This window comes from Ammospiza nelsoni, chromosome 1 (genome assembly GCF_027579445.1).
Source record: "Ammospiza nelsoni isolate bAmmNel1 chromosome 1, bAmmNel1.pri, whole genome shotgun sequence".
In the NCBI taxonomy this organism is placed as follows: Eukaryota; Metazoa; Chordata; class Aves; order Passeriformes; family Passerellidae; genus Ammospiza; species Ammospiza nelsoni.
Genome location: NC_080633.1, coordinates 28,939,880 through 28,961,606, shown reverse-complemented (window position 1 = coordinate 28,961,606; position 21,727 = coordinate 28,939,880). Strand labels below are relative to the sequence as shown.

Genomic DNA, 21,727 nt, shown 5'->3' with positions numbered 1-21,727 from the left:
CTGTGTGGTGGCAGAAAATATGAGCATCTGACAGGGAAACTTGGGAAACCTGGACTTCAGAAGTTTGCTGTGAAGGGCACAAATTTAACTTTTCACTTTCTGTCAATCTAGCTGATTTCCTCTATTCACTATTTCTGCCTGAAATAAATCTGTAGTTAGGAATTATTTCATTTTGCAATGTTACCTTTGTGAACAAAGGAAACCCTGAATACCAAGTTAATGAGAGTATACAGGCAGGAGACCGTATATGTATTTTTGTTTTCAAGGCAGACAATACAATCTGAAAAATTGTCCTGCAGTCCCTGTTTTTCAAAGAAATGGATAAATATCCTCTAAATCTACAGTTACAGTAAGTGGCACTGGCTAATGATTTGATTTGAGGATTGAGAGCGCAGTCTGGATTTACTCTTTGTGCATTAAGGCAGGTCAAATGGACACAGGCTGCATTTTAAATCAGTAATGGAAGGCTGAAGCCTGCCTTAAACCAATCACATCAGCCTTGCTCAAGACCAATTGATCCCGAGAGACTGAGCCCTGTGAGCATAGCTTTTATATGAATGGACTCTGTGCAGCCTGAAGTTTCATTCATAAAATGGATGCTGAAGGGAAAAAAAAAAAAAGCCAACCCACACACGCCAAACCCTGGAATGTCCATTTATGCAGAGCTGAAGGGTGTAGTGTTCCCTCAGCTGCTGCTTTTGCCAGTTGCCTTAAAGTAATGATTAATGCTGCTTGGCCCTGCCTGCCTGCAACCTGACACCATTTATGGCCTTGGTGTGTTTCTAATGTATAGTGAATGAGAAGGCTACATTCTCAAATCAGAAACATAAACAGGAACTGGTTGGTCTGAATTCCATTCAAATATGTCACTTCAGCCGTGCAGTGTTTGTCCAACTTCGATTTTACAGGCAGGGAATGGGGCGGGGGAGAAAAAGCAACACAGACATTTTTGCAGCAAGATTACCAACAAAAGGAGCGAGGGAGAGAGAAAATACTGCTGTCTTTTGTTGAATTCAAAGGAGAGCAATGTTTAAGACACATTTTACAGTTACTGAGGTTAATAAAAGCAAATACATGATTTTAAAGTATGCTCAAAAGATCAGCTCCATGTGGAATTTCAATTCAGAGCTGAATGTATGAGCCTTTGTTTTCCTGTTCTGCTGTACAAAAAGTTACACATCGCCTAGACAGGCTGTTGACATCTGGTCTCACAAAATGCATTGGATGTTGTCATAGATCTAAAAACCAAAGTTGTGGAAAGGAAGATGTTTGCTTAAGGTTTTTTCTGTGTCTGTGTAATATTTCCACTTAGACATGAGCCGGTGAGGCCAAACCTAATTCTCTGACAAGTTTTTGTGAAATGAGGTGTAAGAAATTAAACTTTAACAATTTAATCAGCTATTTTTAGAAGGAAGTGTACGTGTATATATGAGTGCACATTCTTGTAAGTTTGTTTTTTTTTTCCTAGATTGCTGGCACAAAGGCTGATGACTGAGAAAATGCATAAAACCTTCCATTCTGAATGTTTCTAAATTGCATAATGATTTGGGAAAAGATTGCCTAATTTTAAAATAGATTTGTAGAGATTTTTTATTTATTTGTTTTCACCCATGTAATTTCAGTGCACCTACATTTTTTCATGCTTTATCTGCTACTGAAAAAAATAATGCTGACTTTTGTATTGCCAGGACTTTACCAGTTTGTAGGACTCGGTTCATTACATAGCTTGTGAAGGGATAAAGCTTTTCAAGGTGGTTGAACTAAAACTTGATCCACCAACATGTGAGTGGTGGGTCAATTGCTTAAGCAATTCTTGTAATTAGTTCCAGTATTTTTACCTGAATATCTCCTTTTGGGGAGATATGAGTTTGAATCTAAATGTGTTCTACAGGTTAAAAAAATCCAAAAGAATAATTTTTTTACTTCCCCCTGCAAAACACAAATCATGCATTTTTCTTAGTGACTCCTGGTGCTACCTGAGCGATTTGTTGTGATCTTGTTTGAAGAACTGCCGTTCTTACCTAAAAAGGTCCTTTTTTCTGGTGTTTTCACTATTATCTTCACCCTTGAGCTGGTCATAACTTCTCAGTGATGTTTTAAACAGCTGCTTTCCACCAGGAGGCTGAATGTGTTTCAGTGGTGGATGAAGTGCTTCTTTGTAAACAGTTTGTCAGTGCTCTTGGAAATCCACGCACAGAAAAGTTATTTGCAGTGATATTGTGATGTTTTAAGTTTAATGCCAAAAGTATGATGTGTTCTAGTTTGAGCATTTTATTTTTAAAAGGCTACTTTTGTCTCTGCACTTGGTAAAATTCTCTCCCAGTACACCAACCACCTGCTCATGTAGCAGAGAAGTGCTTGTACCGTGCAGGGGAAGCCTGAAAGGCGCCGGAGGGATGGCTGGTGTGTTCACAGGGTCAGGCTGGCACATGGCAGTGACTCCAGGTTTGTCCCAGCTACCCAGGGGACTTGTGCATGTCCTTCTGTACCCAGTAGTACAATGGGAGGGAATCTGCATGTGCAGCATCTCTTGTCTATGGGAAGGCAAAGTGGCACATTTAAGTCTATCTGTGTAGACACACAAACTCTGAATTAATGAAATAGGGGCCAAAATTCACATAAGTACTTTTCAGACCAAAAGGACAATTTAGAAGGACATGATATAAGTGAAATTGCAGGGTTTCCAGTGAAGTCCCTTCAAAGTTTTGGGGACCAGGTCCTTTTGAAACAGTTCCTTATGGAATCTGCTTCTAATATGACTTACTTGGTAATAAAGTGTAAGTGGAAAAGTGGGCAGGAAAACAGTTAGAAAGTCACAGTCTTATTATCACTTTGTTTTAAACCTGTAGGGAAGTAGGCATGTTTTACTGTAAGCTGAGTATTTGGTGAATTTGAGTGACCTGTTAACAGGCTCCCTGACTAGGGACTAGCCAGTGCAGCACAGCTTTCACCTCAGCTGCCACAGGGAGGGTGAGGCCAGGCAGGCAGTTCCCTTCTTCTCCCACCCTGTTTCAGGTGGTCTGTGCCTTCTAAGGCTCCATCTCCTGTCCCTCTGCACATGCACACTTGCAATGCCTCTGTATGGCACTGTGCTTTGTCACCAGCACATGGGCTGTGCCCTGCGCCTCCAGATCTTCAGCTGATGTCGATAAAGCAAGCTGAAAAGTAATTCAGAAGGAATTTAAAAAAGAGTTAGAGTGTAACATAACAACCTGCCCTTCAGTTAGGGAGGCTGTGTAAAGCCAGAAACAGGAACAGCTGAAGAATAAATCCTTGTTCAGGTTTCCAGTTGCTGCTTTGCTCTGCTTCATTCAGAAGAAGTCAGTCAGTCACTTCCTCCCATAGAATACAGTCTTGTCATTTCATCCCTTTGCTGCAGAAGCTCCATCTTCCCTGTGTCTGTTCTGGCTGAGGACCCAGGCTGAAATTCTGTTATTTTCTGTACAGGGTGGAATTGTGGGAACAAAATCCCATCCTTAACTCTGAATAACAATCAGAAAAGAGGATTTAAGGATTCTTTATTTGCTCTGAGTTATACAGGGCTGAGACAACCTAACCCCTTAAATTCTGACATGATAATTAGTATGAACTACCTTACCAAGGGACCACTCAAGTGTCTTACTTGATAATGAAACTTAGAATCTGTGCCTGCTAAGTTCAATAGCAGATTTTTCTTGTCCTGAGCAAGTCTGTTTTGGCTTTTTCTGCTTCGATGTATTTTGAAGGAGGCTTAGCAGAGCTTATTTCCATTATTTTTCTCTCTGACAGTCCTGGATGAGAAAGCACTTTTGCAGTGTCTAGATTATGTGTACTTTTTAAAACAGCACCTATTGTGAAAAGAATGGTTTCATGGTCTAGGATATAAAACCATATTCATTGTTTTAAGATGATTGCTATGTTCCTGTAATAAGAAGAGCAATTAAGAATGATCCCTAAGTATTCGAAAAGAATAATAAAAGATAAGCAATTTTTTTACATTTCCATATTTTTAGATATTTTGTTTTGTTGTTTTTTATTTTCTTTTAAGGGGCTCTGCTGTTCTTGAGCTGTTGTAACCTTACAATGTGAATTGCTTCATTAACAGTCTGAAATAAGCTTGTTGTGTGTCTAAATCCAGGCACATTTTTTCTTCAAAGACCAAAACTTGTAAAAGGATGATAAATCAGTCATCTCTTGGATCTTGCCCTGGAAATATTTCATGGCTGCTTCTGTCTTATTTGTTGTCTTGAAACAATGGTTTAAGAAGAAGGAAACATATAATTGCTCTGTAATTTCTGCACTAAAATGTTTTCTTTTGAAGTAGCTCCGCTTAGCATGTAAAAATACTTCTGGGTCTTAGTCAAGCATTTAGTACAATTTAAAACTGCAATACTAAATTTCATTGGTTGGACTTTTTATTAGATAAGGTAGAAATGAAAGCAGCAGGCAATTTAATTAGCAGTAATTTTTCTGGGCAAGTCATTACTTTGATGAACTTCAGAGCAATGTTTATGGCTCCTAATTAACCATGTTAGTCATTTGATTGAATAATCACTTTGGAAATGTTTCTACAATTTGATTAGAGTCTGACCCACTCTGATAGTCATAAATTAACTGATAGCACTTTAGGATAACAAGACTCTAGTTACTTTACGAGAAATAAACTCTTCGTTGCTGTATTTTTTTGGTCCTCTGTGGACTGTTTAAGCACAAGCTAACCAGAAGATTAAGTAATGTTGGTACAAACAATGCTTGCCTTAAAGAGACTCCAGATGTTAATTATAATTGACTTAAGAGCATGGGAGATGAAACCCCAACTTGGCTAAGAAGACAACTTTGTGGATGCATGCATAATTCTTTATTCAGTATACTCTGCTCTATCACTTTGCAGGAGCGGAGTTCATGAGTCAAAAAGGGCTTTGCTGCCAATACTAGAGAAGCTTTACCTAAAATAGAAAATAGCATCTGTTTCAGTTCTACAGCTTCCTCTTTTTTACGTAGATTTTTCCATTCTTCTTAGAACTCAATCTACTTGCTAACATGAATGATTCCTTGCAGGTGAAGCACTGCTTGTAGCCTTGACTTCTAGCCTGCAGAGCTATACTTGACTGGGGTGATCACTGAGTCACTGATTCCTGTGGCTGCTCAGAATAGCTGCCTGGGACATTAGAGATTCTCTAGGCCTGAGGAGGCAGGCACCCAGTGTTTAATTGAGAGAGGAGGTAATGAAGAGTTTGGCACAGATGTGCAAGAGGGACCATGGACTGTTAGAGGAAACTTATTATTATTACTGCCCTGTGTTTCACTTGTTTGTGAAGTCAGTGTAAAACCTCATTTTCTTATCCTGCCAAATCTTTGATACTCATCACTAGTCAGTGAACAGTGAAATTTGGAATCACAGTCTGAAAGAGTCTGTAGGCGGTGTTGGAAAAATAATGTCTGCTCTTTCGACCTCTGTTTGCATCTCTTAAAGAGTTACAAGTTACTGGTAACAGATTGCATAGCTTAGGGTAGGAGTTCATCGCAAGATCAAATAGACTTTGTTGAGCAAGACTTTTGATATCCAAGAAGTAGGTTAAACATGGTCTAGAAGGGCAAACATTTACGGTGTGTTTCTGTTTGCAAGTCCCTGTGCACAGGATGTGACTACTTGGGGACAGTGCAAGACAAGGGGAAGAAAAAGAAAGACGTTTGAAGAACACGTTTTTCATTAGTTCTATTTGGCTTTTCTCATTCTTCCTGCAGATTTGAGTAGAGGTGGAGAAGAGCAAATAAATATCAGTATTATTTAGAATATGCACAGTATTTTTTTAAGGGGTCATTTTTTGTTTTAAACACATAGAATGGAGAGTAATATAGATAGACCTAAATTTCTAGATAAAATGCTTAGCAACTGCAGAAAATTTCATTAACCCTTCAAGTCCTTAACCAGAGTCTAAAAAGCATTATCCTACTCTAAATTTACTTTGACATTCCTTGTGTAAATCTAGTGTTTATAAGTGTGACTGGCAGTCTTTTCATCACAATTGATTAAAAACTTTGGGTTGAATTAGATACGAAGATAGATATACAAGCACAGGGTTTAAAATATTCTTGGTCACTGGTGCGGGTTTTTTGGTGAATGGTCCAAAGTGTAGTTGCCATGGGAGTTAGCTTTTAGCAAAGTTGATTACAAGAGGTTTGGAGTTCAGGTGCCTGTGGTAGGTGGGATCTGTGAGCCTCACTTCATGGCTTTCTCCTTGGCCATGCGTGGTGTGGGCTGCTATGAAATGCTGTGTGTTGACAGGTTCCCTCTCACTATAAGCTGTGTCCTTTTCTGTTGCTGTTGTGCTTGCAGCTTGTCCTATTGATAATCTGCACACTTTTTATTCCTGACAGTCTTTTGACTTGCATTGTCATCTTCTCCTTTCAGAAGTGCCTAGCTGCCATTCCATTTACATGAGGCAAGAAGGCTTCCTGGCTCACCCAAACAGAACAGAAGTTAAGTTTTCTATTATGTATCACTTTTGTATGAGCGAAATGTAAAAACAAAATTAAAAGCCTGGGGGTATCTGGGGCTCATTGGTTTAATTCTGAGAAGACTTGCATCATCCTTCTTTCCCTTTTCAGTGTTGAGTTTCTGATGCACTGATTTTTTTGTAGTTTCTTTTAGTGCCATGGGTTGATCAGCACAGAAGCAATTATATTATGAACTTAACTCCTTCTGCTTTTCAAGGCCTCTAGCAGTTGAAAGGAAGACAAAAAAAAATATTTGTCTGTTTAACCCATTCTGCTCAAGTGATATTTTCCAGGCTGTTAGTATGACAGGCTTAGTTAACTGTGTTAAGTAATCCATTTTATACTTCAATTCAGTGAAAGTTTTGGGTTTTTTCTTTTGTTATTACTTTTGCAATGTTTTGATGCACTTTATGCCCAAATTGAGACGTACCAGAATTCCCAATGATGTCAGTAGGACAGAGCTTACATAATTGTCAAAATTAAGAATTCTGAGTAACAGAACGTTACATGTACTAGAAATAAGAAGTCCAACAGAACTAAGATGACTGTGAAAGAGAGGTTATAGCCTCCGCTGTCCTGTTTTAGTTTATCTGTCTTACCAATATATTATTTTCTGCTTGTTTGTTTAGGGTTTATTTTTCTTCCAGTGGGCAAATTTCAGAAACATGAGGAATCTGGTTTTGAGATTGATGAGAATCCAGATAGACGTATGAATCAAAGTCTTCCAGGAAGACTTCATTTGCTAGTGTAAAGATAGAAGCAAAAAGATAACACATCTGGCTAAAATCCCATCTGCTTCTGGGTTGAAATAAAGAGAGAAAAAAAGGGATAGCGTTTAAAAAGGAAGGTAAAACAGGAGATGGAAATTTCTAAGTCTAGTTACATGAAATTATATGTAGTACAGAAGTTTGGTAAGGGAGGTGAGAGACATCAGGAAAAATATAAACAAACTGCAGGGATAAGGGCAAAAGAGATTTAGTTTTAATCATAGCACAGATAGGGGAAAACCCATGTTATCCATGTTATGGTCTTGTAAGGAGTTGGAGGTGGCAGAATTTTCATGAATGACGTAAAAAAGCAGTGATGTTAGCTAAATATTTGTTTTCTGTATTTGGAAATCAATCAACAATTTTACAGAATAAAGGTCATGTCAAATCTGATTCTGTTCTTTACTGAAAATAAAAGTTTGATTGATAAAGATGCTTGTATCGTATAGTTTGACTTTTTATGGCATTCAATTTGCCTCTGCGTTACATTCTGATTAAGAAGTTAGCACAAAGCAATATCAATAAAGTACACATTAAATACATTAAGACCTGGCCAACTGACAGATCTAAAAGAGGCTGTCAGCAGGCAATCATCTCTGAATGGATTATAGTTCTGTAGGAATTGATATCAGGAGTGTTGCTATTCAATATTTTCAGTAAAGATATGGAACAAAGTTAATAGATAACTTTATGGCACAAAGATAGAGCAGTAAATAACGGGCAGGACAGGGCAGTCACAAAGCAGTTTGAATTGTTTGGTTGTCTGGGCACATTAAACAAAATGTTTTTTTAATACATGAATGTAGATCAGGCCTGTGGAACAGGGAAACAGTATATTGGAAAAAAGGATTTTGAGGTGGGCCTCCTCCTCAGCTTCACAGTGGGAAACCAGCCCAACCAAGCACTGTAACCTTAAGGCAAAAAGCCTTCTGCAATGCTTAGGCAGTCAGAAGGAGGGTCAGAGGGCGGCAGGAGAGGAGATGTTTTGTCTCACTCAGTAGCACTGGTGAAACTGATATTGATATGCAATACAGTTGGTTAGGCAAAACATGGGCATAATAGGAAATAGCAGGAATGTGTACAGAATGGTGTGCTAGGAAGGCTGCTGGGTTGTAGACAGTGTCTTTTAATGACAAAATAAAATTTTACAGAATTATCTTAATTGGAAGGAACATCAAGAGCAGTGTGTGAGGGTGACCTGTGTGGGTGTGAGGAGGAAATGCTGAGTGGTACTTCTTAGTCTTGCAGGGAGATCTGCAGGAACTAATGGTTAAATATAAAAGCCATGCTAGTTCAAACAGGAAATGAGCAAACATTTTGTAATAAATCATAGAGAAATATGGGTGCTTTTTCATTTTAGCAGGTGGAGATTAACAGTCTTTTGGGAATGCATATGTTAATTAAACACCCTTGTACTTAGGCCAAAATGTTGGGATTGGGCGGTGTCTAAAGGATGTGGGATATTAATCTGATTCCTGTATAACTTAGTGTTCCCTCTGGCATTAAGCCTGTGATCTCTTTTTTTCTCCATGCATCATTTATATAAACACCTCTCTCTTTTCAACTTACAGGCTGCATGTACGAAAAGGGACCTAGGCAGTTTTATGATGACACTTGCGTTGTTCCTGAGAAGTTTGACGGTATGTATGACACATCTCTTTTTCCTGTGCAGGGAGATGAAAAAGAGATGAGGGACTTTTCTCTGTTGCTGATCAAAAAAGCCCAGTAACATTCCAATTTAGGATTCCTTAACACACCATTTGTGGTGCACCCAACCAAAGCTGACCTTTGTCTCTTGAAACCAAAGTCTCCTCTTCAAGAGGATGTCATTTGACTTTTGCCAGCGAAAGATGTTGCATCCAGACTCATGGCAAAGGAGATCAGTTTTGTACCATTGAGAAGTCATAAGAGGATTTCCATTGCACTGATGATCACATATTACTTGTTGTTTGAGATGTAATGAAAGTTGTACTTATAATTAACAAAACAGTGGAGAAAGCAGCAGATTTGGTTTTACTGAGGATGAAGCCTCTTGTTTTGCTGTCTATGAAGTGATGAATAGTGAGAAGTGACTATATAGGGCATTTTTTGTGTTTATGCCAATGTATTTGCACTAGGTTGAATGTACTAGTGGTTTATTTTTCAGTGGGATTGATAACAAATCAATGCCCTGTTCACAACACTACCAATTACAGTAGATTTTTTTAAGAGGAATTCTGAGGTCAATTAAAATGAATGGTCCAAATTATCCTCAGTTACTCTGACGTAAAATCAGTTTCCTGGTGTAACTGAGTTGATTTCAGATTTATTTCATTAGAAGCAAAGTAGATGGACACCGTATTTCTTGCCAGTGACTCTGTTAGTCTGCAACTTTGGGAAGTAATTTAGAGACCCATTACTTAAATTTGCTAGAATGGCATTATGTTAGTGGACGCAGGCTAGTGTAGTGTTGTTAGTATAGCTTTTGCGTTAGTGGGTGTATGTCTGGCTTTATTTATTTCAGCAGGAAAGATTAGATATTTCCTGATAAACTTGTGAACAAATCTTTGACCACAGCTAAAAGTAGGGCTGTAGAATTGGTGTTTTTCTCCTACTTTATTTTGTTTGTTTTGTCCTGAGACTCACTTATGGATTACAAAATATTGTGTGTTTAGCAGCATTTATTGTATTTGCTGAAAATCTGGAGACTCTGAAATGAAAGTAACCCAGAGAATTGCGCATTCTTCAGAGTATCACCTATATTTTTATGTTGGTAAGAAATAGATAAAAGAGTTTTAAGCAATATTAGACCTAACTGAAGGCTGCTCAATTCAGTATTGCGTTGTCACTGCATTGACACAGTCACAGTGTGTTTTATTGAAAGTCTGCTTTATACTGTGGCTTTGTAATGTGAGCTTGTTTGGATGTTTTTAACATTTTTTAAAAGCACATTGTGTCAGGTATTTTTTTGTTCCCCAAAATTGATTGTGGATCTGATCTGAGCACCAGTGTCAGATTTATATGTACATTTATGGGAATGGGATCAGAACCTGTACTACAAGAAGTAAAGACTCGTTAACAGTAGCATTTGTCTATGTCTTCCTTAAAAAACCTTTTGGTTAATTTGGGCATTATACAGGAAAGGGAATGAAAATGAAGAAGAAATACAAGTACAGTAAAAGAATTAAATGTTAAGAAGTATTTTTGTGCCTGCAAAGCAAGCAGTCTGCTGCTAGTTTCTATGACTGCCCATTGAGAGAACACCTTGTACTCTAAAAGACTGAACTCTTGATGCAAATAGGTGTGTTTATGCTTGCAGCATGATGTTTTGAGGGGAAAAATAGCAGATGTGTCATCAAATTCTGGTCAGTAAAGCAAAAGTTGGATAAGCTCAGGACTAGTCTTGATGTTTCAGAAGTAGATTCTCAGCTGCTTCATTTGAAATCAAAGATCAGCACAAGGAAAGAATTTGATCCTGTATAATACTGTGATTGCTATTTGCACATTGCACAGCTATCATTACAAGGAAAAAGCCTGTCCTTGAAAAAGAAGGACTTTCAGGACTGGAACTTGAACCTCACATAAACCAAAAAGCCTTGTGCTGATTTATTTGTTTTCCACAGCTATTGAGTCAATTTTCTTTCCTGATTACAAAAGGAAGTGCTCCATTTTTAATATTATTATTCTGCCTTTCACTACGCAGAGCCATTCTGTAATGGCTGTCAGAGCATCCTAATGTTGTGGCTGAATTTAAATTCCTGACTTTCCTTATTAAACATGTCACACTGTTTGTTGGAGGCTTTTGCTGTTTTGATAGTTGAAATGAGGAATTTACCAGTATATGTAGGATTGCAGTCATTGTTTGGAGAAAAAAATACTGTCTGCTTCAGCATCAGACCTTTCAGCTGTTGTTGTTTGCAGGAGTTGTTCAGTATAAATATGATTTAAAAACAACAAAGACAGTATGGATGTAACAGGATGGTTTTCTCATTGGCAATTTGTAGAACAGCTAGTAGAATGTTATTGATATTTTTAAAAATGTTTTTCTAGACTTAAAATTTTAGAAAAATTAACTTATTGCTTTTCAGAGGGAATTTAATATGTAGATATGAGTAAAAGTAATTTTGCTCATATGCAAGTCCAATATGCCACAGAGGAACTTGTGTATCTGCAGGATTTACATGCCTATACATAAAGGACATGCTGTTTAAGTCCAAGTCAAATACTTTGTCAAAATTTCCTTAGAAGTATTTGCATGCAAGAGAAGTTTCACTCAATAGGGTTTTGCTCCTTTATGAAGCCTACATTGCTTTACCAAAACTGGGGCCTGTGCAAAGTACAAACACATTCTGCACATTTCGGAGCTGCTTCAAAAATAGTTAATGCGCTTTCAAAGAGAAGATATTACAAAATGGTTTGCAAGAGATTTGTATTTATCAGACCTACATGGGGAGAGACTTAGTGAGACTTCCATAAATCATGAATGAATTTAAATGCTTTTTAGTATATTAATATGTGATTGTAAGTCCCCAACAAACAGGGGAATGTTGCATTTGAGGGTGGCTGATTCTTCCCTTTGTTTTGTTACCCCTAATGGTTGCTTTGCCAACTTGTCTGACAAAGTGAGTGCTGGTGTTCCAGGGCATTGCTCCTCTAACGTTGCTGCCGTTGTGCGCAGGAGATGTCAAACAGGAGCCGGGCATGTACCGCGAGGGCCCCACGTACCAGCGGCGCGGCTCACTGCAGCTTTGGCAGTTCTTGGTAGCTCTTCTGGACGACCCATCAAACTCTCACTTCATAGCATGGACTGGCCGAGGCATGGAGTTCAAGCTGATTGAGCCAGAGGAGGTGAGTTAGACAGACAGCATGCCCTCACACCCACTGCCCCATCCTGCAAACTTAACTGTGCTCTTTTGGACTTAGGCCTTGTTTTCCTTTGGGATTTTGCTTCAGTAGTGCTTTAGAAGGGTGACAGAAAGGACTGGCAAGGGAAGTGCTTCAGTTAGGACAGAGGTGTGGCTAAGCACAGATTTGACTTCTAGTCCCACAAAACAATAAAAATGTTGCAAGTACTAGAGTTAGTAAATAGTTCACATTAATTGTGGGGTCTGCATATTTCAGAATCACTTTATGGATGTAACTGTGTCCCAAAATCCTTTGAAAACTTGTCCCTTATTAGTCTTTCAACACCAAATATTAGATTCATTAGATTGAATCATTAGATTGTTTAGTACAGGCTTAGATCCTAGGCTTGCAGACACTCATGCACATGCATGGCTCTTCTGAACCATGGGGTAGATAAAATTACTTATATTCATGAACATTTGCTGAAGCGTGTCTTAGTTCACTTGTGTGATAAACAGGAATAAATTGAATGTTTTATTATATAAACTGTTTTGGACTAGGTAATGTTATGTAACCTAGCCTGCATTCTAAACTGTCATGGAAATTGTTGGAAGATCAGGTGGATGTGAATTTTGTTGTAAAATTTAAGTGGAGGGTTTAATTAGGGTTGTCAAAAGGCAGTATCATTCTGCTTTACTTTTCTTGCCCCTTGAATATGGTTTTCTAATAGAGAGAACTACATCAAATTTTCTGACAGGATCCCCTCTGAGTTAGAGTTGAGTGGGAAGGCTTGGGGGTTTATGGCTGCTTCTGCATTCCACCAGCTATTTCTGCTGTTTGCCATCCATCTACTGGCATTAGGAGTCTGAAAGCTTTCTTGCATGTTACTTACATTGTCCGCTAACTGCTCTGTGGAGAAGCTGGAGCAGCTGGGGATGGTGTCAGGACTGATGTCCCTTTCCTTCCTGACGTGGTCTGGCTGAGGAGCAGGTTGCTGCAAGGACCCAGGTGCTGGATCTCGTTTGTCTGAGCATCCCCTGCTCTAGTGATAGTCACCACTACCAGGCAGATCCTGGCATTGTGTACCTGAGGATTTGAACTCGGAATAGCTCTATTCAATATGATACTGAAACTTTGCTGGCAAGCCTGCAGCCTTAGCAGGCTACATGGATTCCTTAGTTGTGTAACCTGTCTAAGAACAGAGCAAAATCTTTGGAAAGTTTTTTGTTTGGTTTTGGTGAATAATGCACATGATTTTTCCCCCTACCTTAGTCTCATATTTTTTACTCTCTTAGTTTTGTCTTGTCTTTGAGGTATACCAAATTTTTTTAAAGATTGAAGCATTTTATTGAGAAATGCTTTCCAGCAGATGGTGCAAAAACTTTATAGATTTATTAGCTAAGGAAAGGAAAGTAACAAACCCCTGTTTTTCTTATTGTGTAATTCCCTGAAGAATTGGATATTCTAATTTAACTTAAACAGATCATCTACATGTCTGGCTATGTAGAAGTTGCTTTTTGAGCAGCATTGCATCCAAGATCTGGAGGAGGCTTGAAGGTTGCCTCACTCTGTGTGTTCCTAGAAGTACAAAGGACTTTAAGTTGTTTTTTTCATGAATGTCATGAATCTGACAGAAACGGTCAATTAAAATAAGAATAGCCTATGGGAAGTCGCACAATTCTGTTGGTTGCCTAGTATAAATTGAAGGGAAATCAAAGAGCTTGTTGGTTCTGCTGTGGCAAGCTAGGATGTCAGTGACATGACCTTTCCATCCATTCCTTATTGGAGGCTTACGCCCTCTTAGAGAGTGACAACAAAAATGAATATGTATCAGCTCCTGGAGTGCCATAGTTCATTCAGGAAGTAAGTGACTGTGAACTGTGGAGCCTGAGAATTGGGCATAGGTCCATTTATGCAGGCTTGTCACAGGGACAACAACCGTCAGCAGGAAGGTAGGGTAGAAGAGTGGAATCCCCTCTACAGAGCAGGACTAGGTAAATGCTGTGCAGTTCAGGGATGGGAACTGGACCTGACTGCTTGTTTAGGAGTCTCAAAATACCACAAATGTAACATATTCTTCACCATTACTTTTTGTTTATCTTTGTTGTGTATTTATTTATTTTGCAAGCCTGTTATGTTGGGAACATTTAGGACTCCGATTAATGCAGAAAAAAACCTTGGAAGGGATAAAAAATGAATGATGTGGTCATTTTGTGTTACAAAAATGAATAGGTGAATCAAAGTTAGACATCTGGGCCAAATCTGCAGCTGGAATAAATGTATGTGATTGGAGGTGTGTTTCAGTACAGCTAAAATGTAGCTGAAGTTAGCAGAACTGTGATAATTTACATAACCCTGAAAAGCTGCACCACTGAAAGGAAATAATGCTTTCAAAAGAAATTTTAGAAATTATAGTCCAGGTGGACACCAAAATCATAGATTTTTCTTAGTGCTGCGTGTTGCCATGGCTTGCATCAAAAAGCTCCAGACACCTACGGGAAGTTTCGCAGAGCAGTCTGCAGAGAAGCTGCTGGCTACTCTGTCCTTTTTCCAGAGCTGTATGCATATGCACTTCTCAATCATTTTTATAAAAATGTGCTTTAAAGAGTTCATCAGCTCTGCCTTTTTTTCCCTCAGGTGATATTACAGTCATTTTTACAGACAGTAATTGAAATGTCACCAATAGCCGATTAAATTTCAGGCAAGGAATAAGAAGTTAAGCTCTTTAAACAAAGGGTCGCTTTGTCCAAAACTATCTTTAGCAATAAAACAGGAAGCATAAAGTCAAGTAGAAAACATAAGTCAGAGCAGAAGGCATATTGTTCTCTATGGAATCACTTCATGAGTTACTTGCAATTCATTTTTTATTGTTATTTTTAAGGGGAAATTATAGAGCTGAAACTATGAAATTCCTATTCCATTCTTCATTTCACCATATAGTTCTTCCAAGTGATTATTCTGCCTCCTCAGATAATTCATTTTTTTTGCTGAAGTAGTGTTTAAGACTGGGAGTTGTCTTTTGTTTTGTCTTATATCTCCTAATAATTGCAACACTGCTGTCATTCCAAGTACAGTCTGTATTAGTTCATGAACTAAATATGCATGCATGTGTGTTTAAAATAACTTAGTTTTTTTCCTGGCAGCAAGGAAAAGATAGACATGGTACAAATTATCCATACTATCAAACTGAAGAAAGGTTTGTAAAAGTTTTCTGGTAGAACTTGCTAAATGTTTTTTGTCCATCATCTCTTTATATGTCTTTATTTTTTCATTGGTTTTCTTTATTAAAAAGCGAAAAAAACCCCTAACCATCCACCACGTTGTCCAATAAATCTATTACAAGTTTAATGATGATGCAGATCCAATTAAAATTCATAGTAGTACATGGGAAATTCAGGTCATCGCAACCTTTTCCTGTTTGTTGCACCTGCAGGGTTTTCCCTCCTGCATCCCCAAATAAAGTATCTGATGATAAGATCTGCTTGTTAAATGCATTTAACAAATCATTGCTAATCCATTTTTGTGGCAGGTGGCACGTCGCTGGGGGATTCAGAAGAACAGGCCAGCTATGAACTATGATAAGCTTAGCCGATCACTTCGCTATTATTATGAAAAGGGAATCATGCAAAAGGTGAGGAGCTAATTTTGTATTACATTTCACCAGAGTCTTGCATGTTAATCCATAGGTCAGTTTACAAGGAGTCTTGTAATTGCATGGTTAAGGTAGTTTTTTTCATCTGTTTTGGCAAACACTAAGCTTTTGAACCTACTATGTACAGCATATGCATTAAGATATTTTTTTCTATGTAAAAACCGTCTGTGGTTTCAGTTCACACAATGCATTTCATGATTATAAGGAAAGAAGTAACATTCAAAAATATCCAAAAGAGCTTCCTGGCAGCTGGAAAAGGCAAATGGTAGAGTACAGTATGATTAATGTTTTGCAGATCTAAATTATCTGCCCAGTGCTTGGGTACTTTAGTAAGTGCAAGATAGGGGAGAATAATTATGCCTATTAACATACCAAGTACTTTAATATTTTTACCAATAGTGTTGTAGTAATAGTGGTTTTGAATGGATTTTAATATTTATAATAGACTGAATTAAGAGAAATATATAACAATAATTTATCTATTACGGGCTAGTCTTGCTGACAGTATTCAAGCCATCCTCCTACTGTGGCTTGCTGATTTTTAAATCTTGCTGTGTAGTACCATGTAGATTGACTGAGAAATCAATAGGAGAAGCCAGTCTGCTGTATCTACAAAACTGCCAGGTGTGATCAAAGATCATAATAAACACCTTGGACTGCAAAACTTATTCCATGTCTCTTCACATTGGTCTTGTGACCAGTGATGATGAACATGTTTAAACTTGTCATATGCCAGCTCCATGAATGGAAATAGTGCTCTTAGCTCAGGTTACTGGGAGAGTTACTCAAGTTATCCTTTTCCAGTAGGATTTGTGAAGTCTGAAAAGTTCCCTTTCTTAGATTATGAGATTGTTGTAGTGCATTCCTTTTCCACTAGCAGTAGTCAACTTGGACAATAATCTGGGCTAGTGTTGGCTTACAGTTCTCCAGTAGCTCAGCACCTCATTCATTTTTGTGTGTCATGTAACAGTGCACAGAGTCTTTGTAAGGTGCATTTGAGACTGGATGTGATCAGAGAGAACCAGAAGTGTTTGGTTTTGCTGACTGGTGCTTCAGGCAGAGGAGTTCCTTGTTGCATTTTACAGCTCAGCAGCATAGGCAACTGTGCTGCCAGCACACTTCAAAGGCAGAACAGGCAAAAAAAAAGTAGCAGAGTGAAGCAAGTTGAAAAGATGGGGATAGAAATACCAGAAGGCTGATAATGCTGCCCCAACCCACACATCCATTTAACGTGGAAATCTTGCAAGTGCTTTGGACAACTAACTTGCTACATCCTAAACTACTGCTTTATTATTTACAAGAATGGGTTTAGCACATGTTTTGAAAGCTAGCTTGTATGCTTATTTTTCTGACATAGCAATGTTTTGGGTTTTTCCTGGGATCTCTCTGTCTGGCCAGTTCATGTATGTTAAAAACTAATGGGCATTGTAGATGCAAAGAAGGTTTCTTTATGACAAAGTTTGTATGCATATTTTCCCTCCTTTTTTTTAAATCAACAATGATAGCAGGTTATGCAAAAGCCTGATTTCTGAGTGCAACCTCTAGTCTATCAAACTTGTTGACATTAATTTGATTTTAAAAATTCTGCTGCAGATACAAATTCCCTACCAAATTCTATTTGTAGAATAAATAAGCTGAAAGTTTAAGGAGGTGATTCAAACTATTTTGCACCCATAAGAAGAGAGTTAAGTTTGCAACACTTTTTCCATCTTCACTAACTCACTTCATTGCTATGGTAGCTGGAGTTGCAAGAAGCAGACAATATGATTTTATTTTAAAATCATTTTAATAAATTGTGAGCATGCAATCTAATGCATATTTTAAGCACAATTTTTAAAATAAGCTACTTGAGAAGACACTATATTGACTTCTGTTTGTTGCTTGTAATAAGACAGCAATTTTATGTTGTTTTTATCATTCTCTAGCTTTTAGGAAATTGAAGCGTAGACATTTAAGGCTGTTTCTGATTAAGGGAAAACTTTAGGATCTTTGGACAAATATCCCCTCCATAAGCAAATCCAAATGTCCCAGCTTTGCATGAGCAATTGCAAAGTACATATTAGCCTACGTATTTGCTTACACTGTCCCTGTACAATCAGCAGGCACTATAACTAAAGTGCTTTTATACGTAAGCATGAATCAATCTGTGTAAAGTGAAATCCAGATCTCTGCAGTGCAATGCGATTCTTTTTTCCACTTCGCACATGGAGTGTGTAATTTTATTTTGCCACTGTAGTGACAATTTGTTTACATTTTCCAATAAGAACGGTTCCATTTGTGGTTAAGTATAGGAAGCAGTCGCAAACAAATGTTTAGAAGCAGAATACTTAGTTCATTTTCCAACAGGATGTCATGAGTGGCAAAATGAAGAGCATTCTGCACAGTCTGCCTTGGCAGGTCCCACTTGTCTTTGCTAGGTTGTTAGCTCACCAGTTCTGCTGTCACGTTATTGTGTAACAAAGGTGAGTTCTTTGCAAGACTGTTGAACTTGGAGCTGCGAAACACGAGGCCTTACACCGCACCTTTTTTCTCCCCTCGTGTTGTCCCAAGGTGGCTGGAGAAAGATACGTGTACAAGTTTGTTTGTGACCCTGAAGCGCTTTTCTCCATGGCTTTTCCCGACAACCAGCGCCCCTTGCTGAAGACGGACGTGGAGCGCCACATCAATGAGGAGGACACTGTGCCTCTGTCCCACTTCGACGAGAGCATGGTCTACATGCAGGACGGGGGCTGCTGCAACACCCACCCCTACAACGAAGGCTATGTCTATTAACAGCAGTGACACTGAAGGGGTGCTTCCCCCTCCCTTAAGCTTCTCCTCTTTCCCAAGACCCAGAGGAAAGCTGAATCGACTTCAGTTTGTTTTTTAAATAGTACACTAAAAAGGGGCTTTTCCTGTTGCATTACTCCTATGGTCTGCCATGGACAGCGCACTTTATTTGAAAGGGGAGGGTTGGAACCTAAATGTTATTCTGTGTAAAAGGAGGAAAAGGGTGGGTTTGCTTTTTACTTAAGTTTGGGAAGGGAACATACAGGTTTTAAGTACAAAAAAAGCTATATCATGTCTGTTTTGTTTCATATCGGCATTAGATATTGTACATTTTCTCTGGGTATCCGTAGTACAGTTAATTCTCATTGTGCAAAATAACCACTTTTGATGATGATATCAGCACAGCATGCCTAGGGCATTTCTTTCTTGCCATTCCTAATTGTCTTTCTGCAGTAATAAAAGAGAAGCAAAGCATACACCACAGCATTTAATTTAGAAGTTTCCAGTGGCAGAACTTGTTCCTTGCCTCTGTTAACAACCAGATAGTTTTCCTATTTTTTTCATTTTTTCTTTTCATTCTTTTTCTTTTTTTTCTCTTTTTTTTTGTGTATGACTTAAAAAAAATCCTATTTAATGACAGACTGGCCATAAGTACAGTGACCAAGCAGTGAAATCCCTGACTTCAGACTGCAAGCTGCATGCTGTATCTGGTGCCACATTGCTATACATATATGGCCCATGCTATGGCGCTGATTTTTCAAGATCCATTTGAGGGTAGTAATTACATGGAGTAGGCTTTCTGATGATCATGTCAGCATTAAATACAGGATCATGATCAGGAGGGAGAAAACATTTTGTATCCTTCCATTTCCTTTGGTACATAAATAAGTTATTTAATCAATAGGAATTAACTGTACTAAGTCACATATCTAATGATGCTGTTTAGACACAGCAAGCACTCCTTGAGAAAAATATCCAATACACTAAATAGGTACTTTAGTAATTTTTAGACACGGTACCCATTAATATGCATTTAAACCTTTTACTGCTGTGTTATGTTGATAACATATATAAATACTAGATAATGCTAATGCTTCTGCTGCTGTCTTTTTCTGTAATATTCTCTTTGATGCTGAATTTACTATGACCATTTATAAGCAATGCTGTAACTACAGGTAGCATTTCAGGACAAAATAGATGACTTGAACCATTTATTGCTTAGAAAATAGCTTACGCCATAGCTGTGCTATAAGCAGCTTCTATGCGCATCCACAAATGACTAGTAAGCTTCAGCTTGCTAAGGAAAGCTCTGCAGAACCTTTTGTAATTTTTGGTGGAACGGAGATGAACTGTCAAAGAATACCATGAAGTTGCTGTATGACGTTGTAGTGCTGGCACTGGTGTTACCAATCAACTTGTTTTGGACACTAAATGTAAATGTGATCAGATATGCTCGGAAGACAATTTAAATTTTGAGGGGTTTTTTTTGTTATTTTGTTATTTTTTCAAATTGTTTTATTTTTTGAGAGGGGTTACCTTGGACACAAATCACACATGCCATTCTGTATGTAAAACAAAAACAAAAAGTGGCAAAACCCCAAAAGTTTAAAATATTTATGAGCACCTTTTTTGAAATACAATAATTCATAAGTTGGAGGGATGGAAAGGAAGCTAAGAATTGGATTTAATTTTTTGCCCGGTGAAATTTAAATAGTTGTTTTATGAAGTACCTCGTTTTCCTAGATTGTCAAGAAGTGGGGGAAAAATAAATACATAACCATTAAAAGACAAGAATAACTTTCATCATAATGGATGGATTTCAAAGACAGTCCTAGGTGGTGGGTTAATCTTCCATCCTTTGTCAGTTAAGACACTACTTAAGTTATGAATATTTTAATACACATTTAATCAAAAGTAAAGAAGTAGTGGTCACTAGAAACCACAGGTGCTTAAAAAGCATTTGGGCAGGTATTTAATTTATCCAGATCCATGAGACAACATGTTTTATGATATATGCCTTAATATGCCACCTAATTCTGTCATTCATAGGTCTCAATGGCACTTAAATACTTGGTGATCAACTGCGAAAAAGAAGTCTAAAATTGCAGAACTAGCGAAAAGGAAAGGGAAATTGTTCAGTAATATTGTTTAAAAAATGTGGTTTCCATTGAAATAAGGTTCAAATGAAACATGCTTTGATGAAAAGTCCTTGGATTGGTTTTGGTTCTTTAATGTCAGCACAGAGTGCCTCTTGGCTGTGGCAGGATGTGGGTATTTGGGAAAGGGGTTGGACAAAAAAAGGAAAAAAAAAGGATTTTAAAATTGCATCAAATGTGTAATATTTAAGAAGAAAATATATATATATATCTGTATACGGTAGTGACTCACTGAACAAAACAAGCAGTCAGACCAACATTACATGATCTCTCAGCAGAAGACAAAAAGGTCTTTCACTGAACTGATTAACCCTTTTTAAAATGTACCTAAGAGGTTTATTTAAAGTCTATTTTTATTCCACTTTTTTGTTTGTTTGGGGTTGGGTATTTTTTTTTTGTTTTGTTTTGTTTGGGGGTTTTCAGGTAGAATAATAAATCTGGCAGCTGATTTCTGCAAGATTGTTGTGTATTGGATTCCTAACCATTTGGATTGGAGAGGCCCCTGCAGAAAGGTCACTCTTTTGGGAGAGGAGAGGATGGTCTGTCCCCAGTGCTTAGAATGGCTTGCTTCAAAGGGTAACCAAAAAAAAAAAGAAAAAAAAAGAAAGAAAAAAGAAAAAGAAGAACGGGGAAGAAACAGGTGGCGTATGTACAATTCACGTGTGTGTATATATGAGTTATAGTATTTGACTGACAAAAGGGGGGAGGATGGTCTATGTATATTTTGGGATTGATTCCTACTAAGAACACTTACACATTTTCAGAGGGCATTTTAATACCTTACTGGATTTGAGTGTGGGATGTTTGGGGCTGGGGTAAGGGGGCTGGGTTTTCCTTTGGTTGCTTTGGGGGTATTTTGGTTTCGTTTTCAAGCTGCACCACAAGTGGAGGGAATATGCAGCTTTCACCTGTTTTTAGTGGGAGCTGTAATAGAGTGAGCTTGTCTCTGTTTGCTGGGCAGAGCAGTGGGGCAGACAGGGCAGAGCTGCTGTGAAGCAAAGTCAGGAGGCATCGCTAGAAAGACCCAGCGCTCTGGAACAGCTGAAGGGGCTCAGCTTTCATGTGCCATCCCAGATCACTTG

The 21,727-nt window shown here is 38.1% G+C and overlaps 1 protein-coding gene across 3 annotated transcripts in view; it reads left to right on the top strand.

Moving 5' to 3' along the window:
• Positions 1-21,102, top strand: part of ETV1 (ETS variant transcription factor 1) — a 66,255-nt gene extending 45,153 nt beyond the window's left edge. For all 3 annotated transcript variants that reach the window (XM_059475761.1, XM_059475770.1, XM_059475779.1), the window contains 5 exons: positions 6,392-6,460; positions 8,816-8,884; positions 11,902-12,071; positions 15,598-15,699; positions 18,271-21,102. In XM_059475761.1, coding sequence (XP_059331744.1) covers positions 6,392-6,460; positions 8,816-8,884; positions 11,902-12,071; positions 15,598-15,699; positions 18,271-18,492 — 632 coding nt within the window. In that variant the 3' untranslated portion in view covers positions 18,493-21,102. The remainder of the gene's footprint in view (positions 1-6,391; positions 6,461-8,815; positions 8,885-11,901; positions 12,072-15,597; positions 15,700-18,270) is intronic.
• The last annotated feature ends 625 nt before the right edge of the window (positions 21,103-21,727 follow it).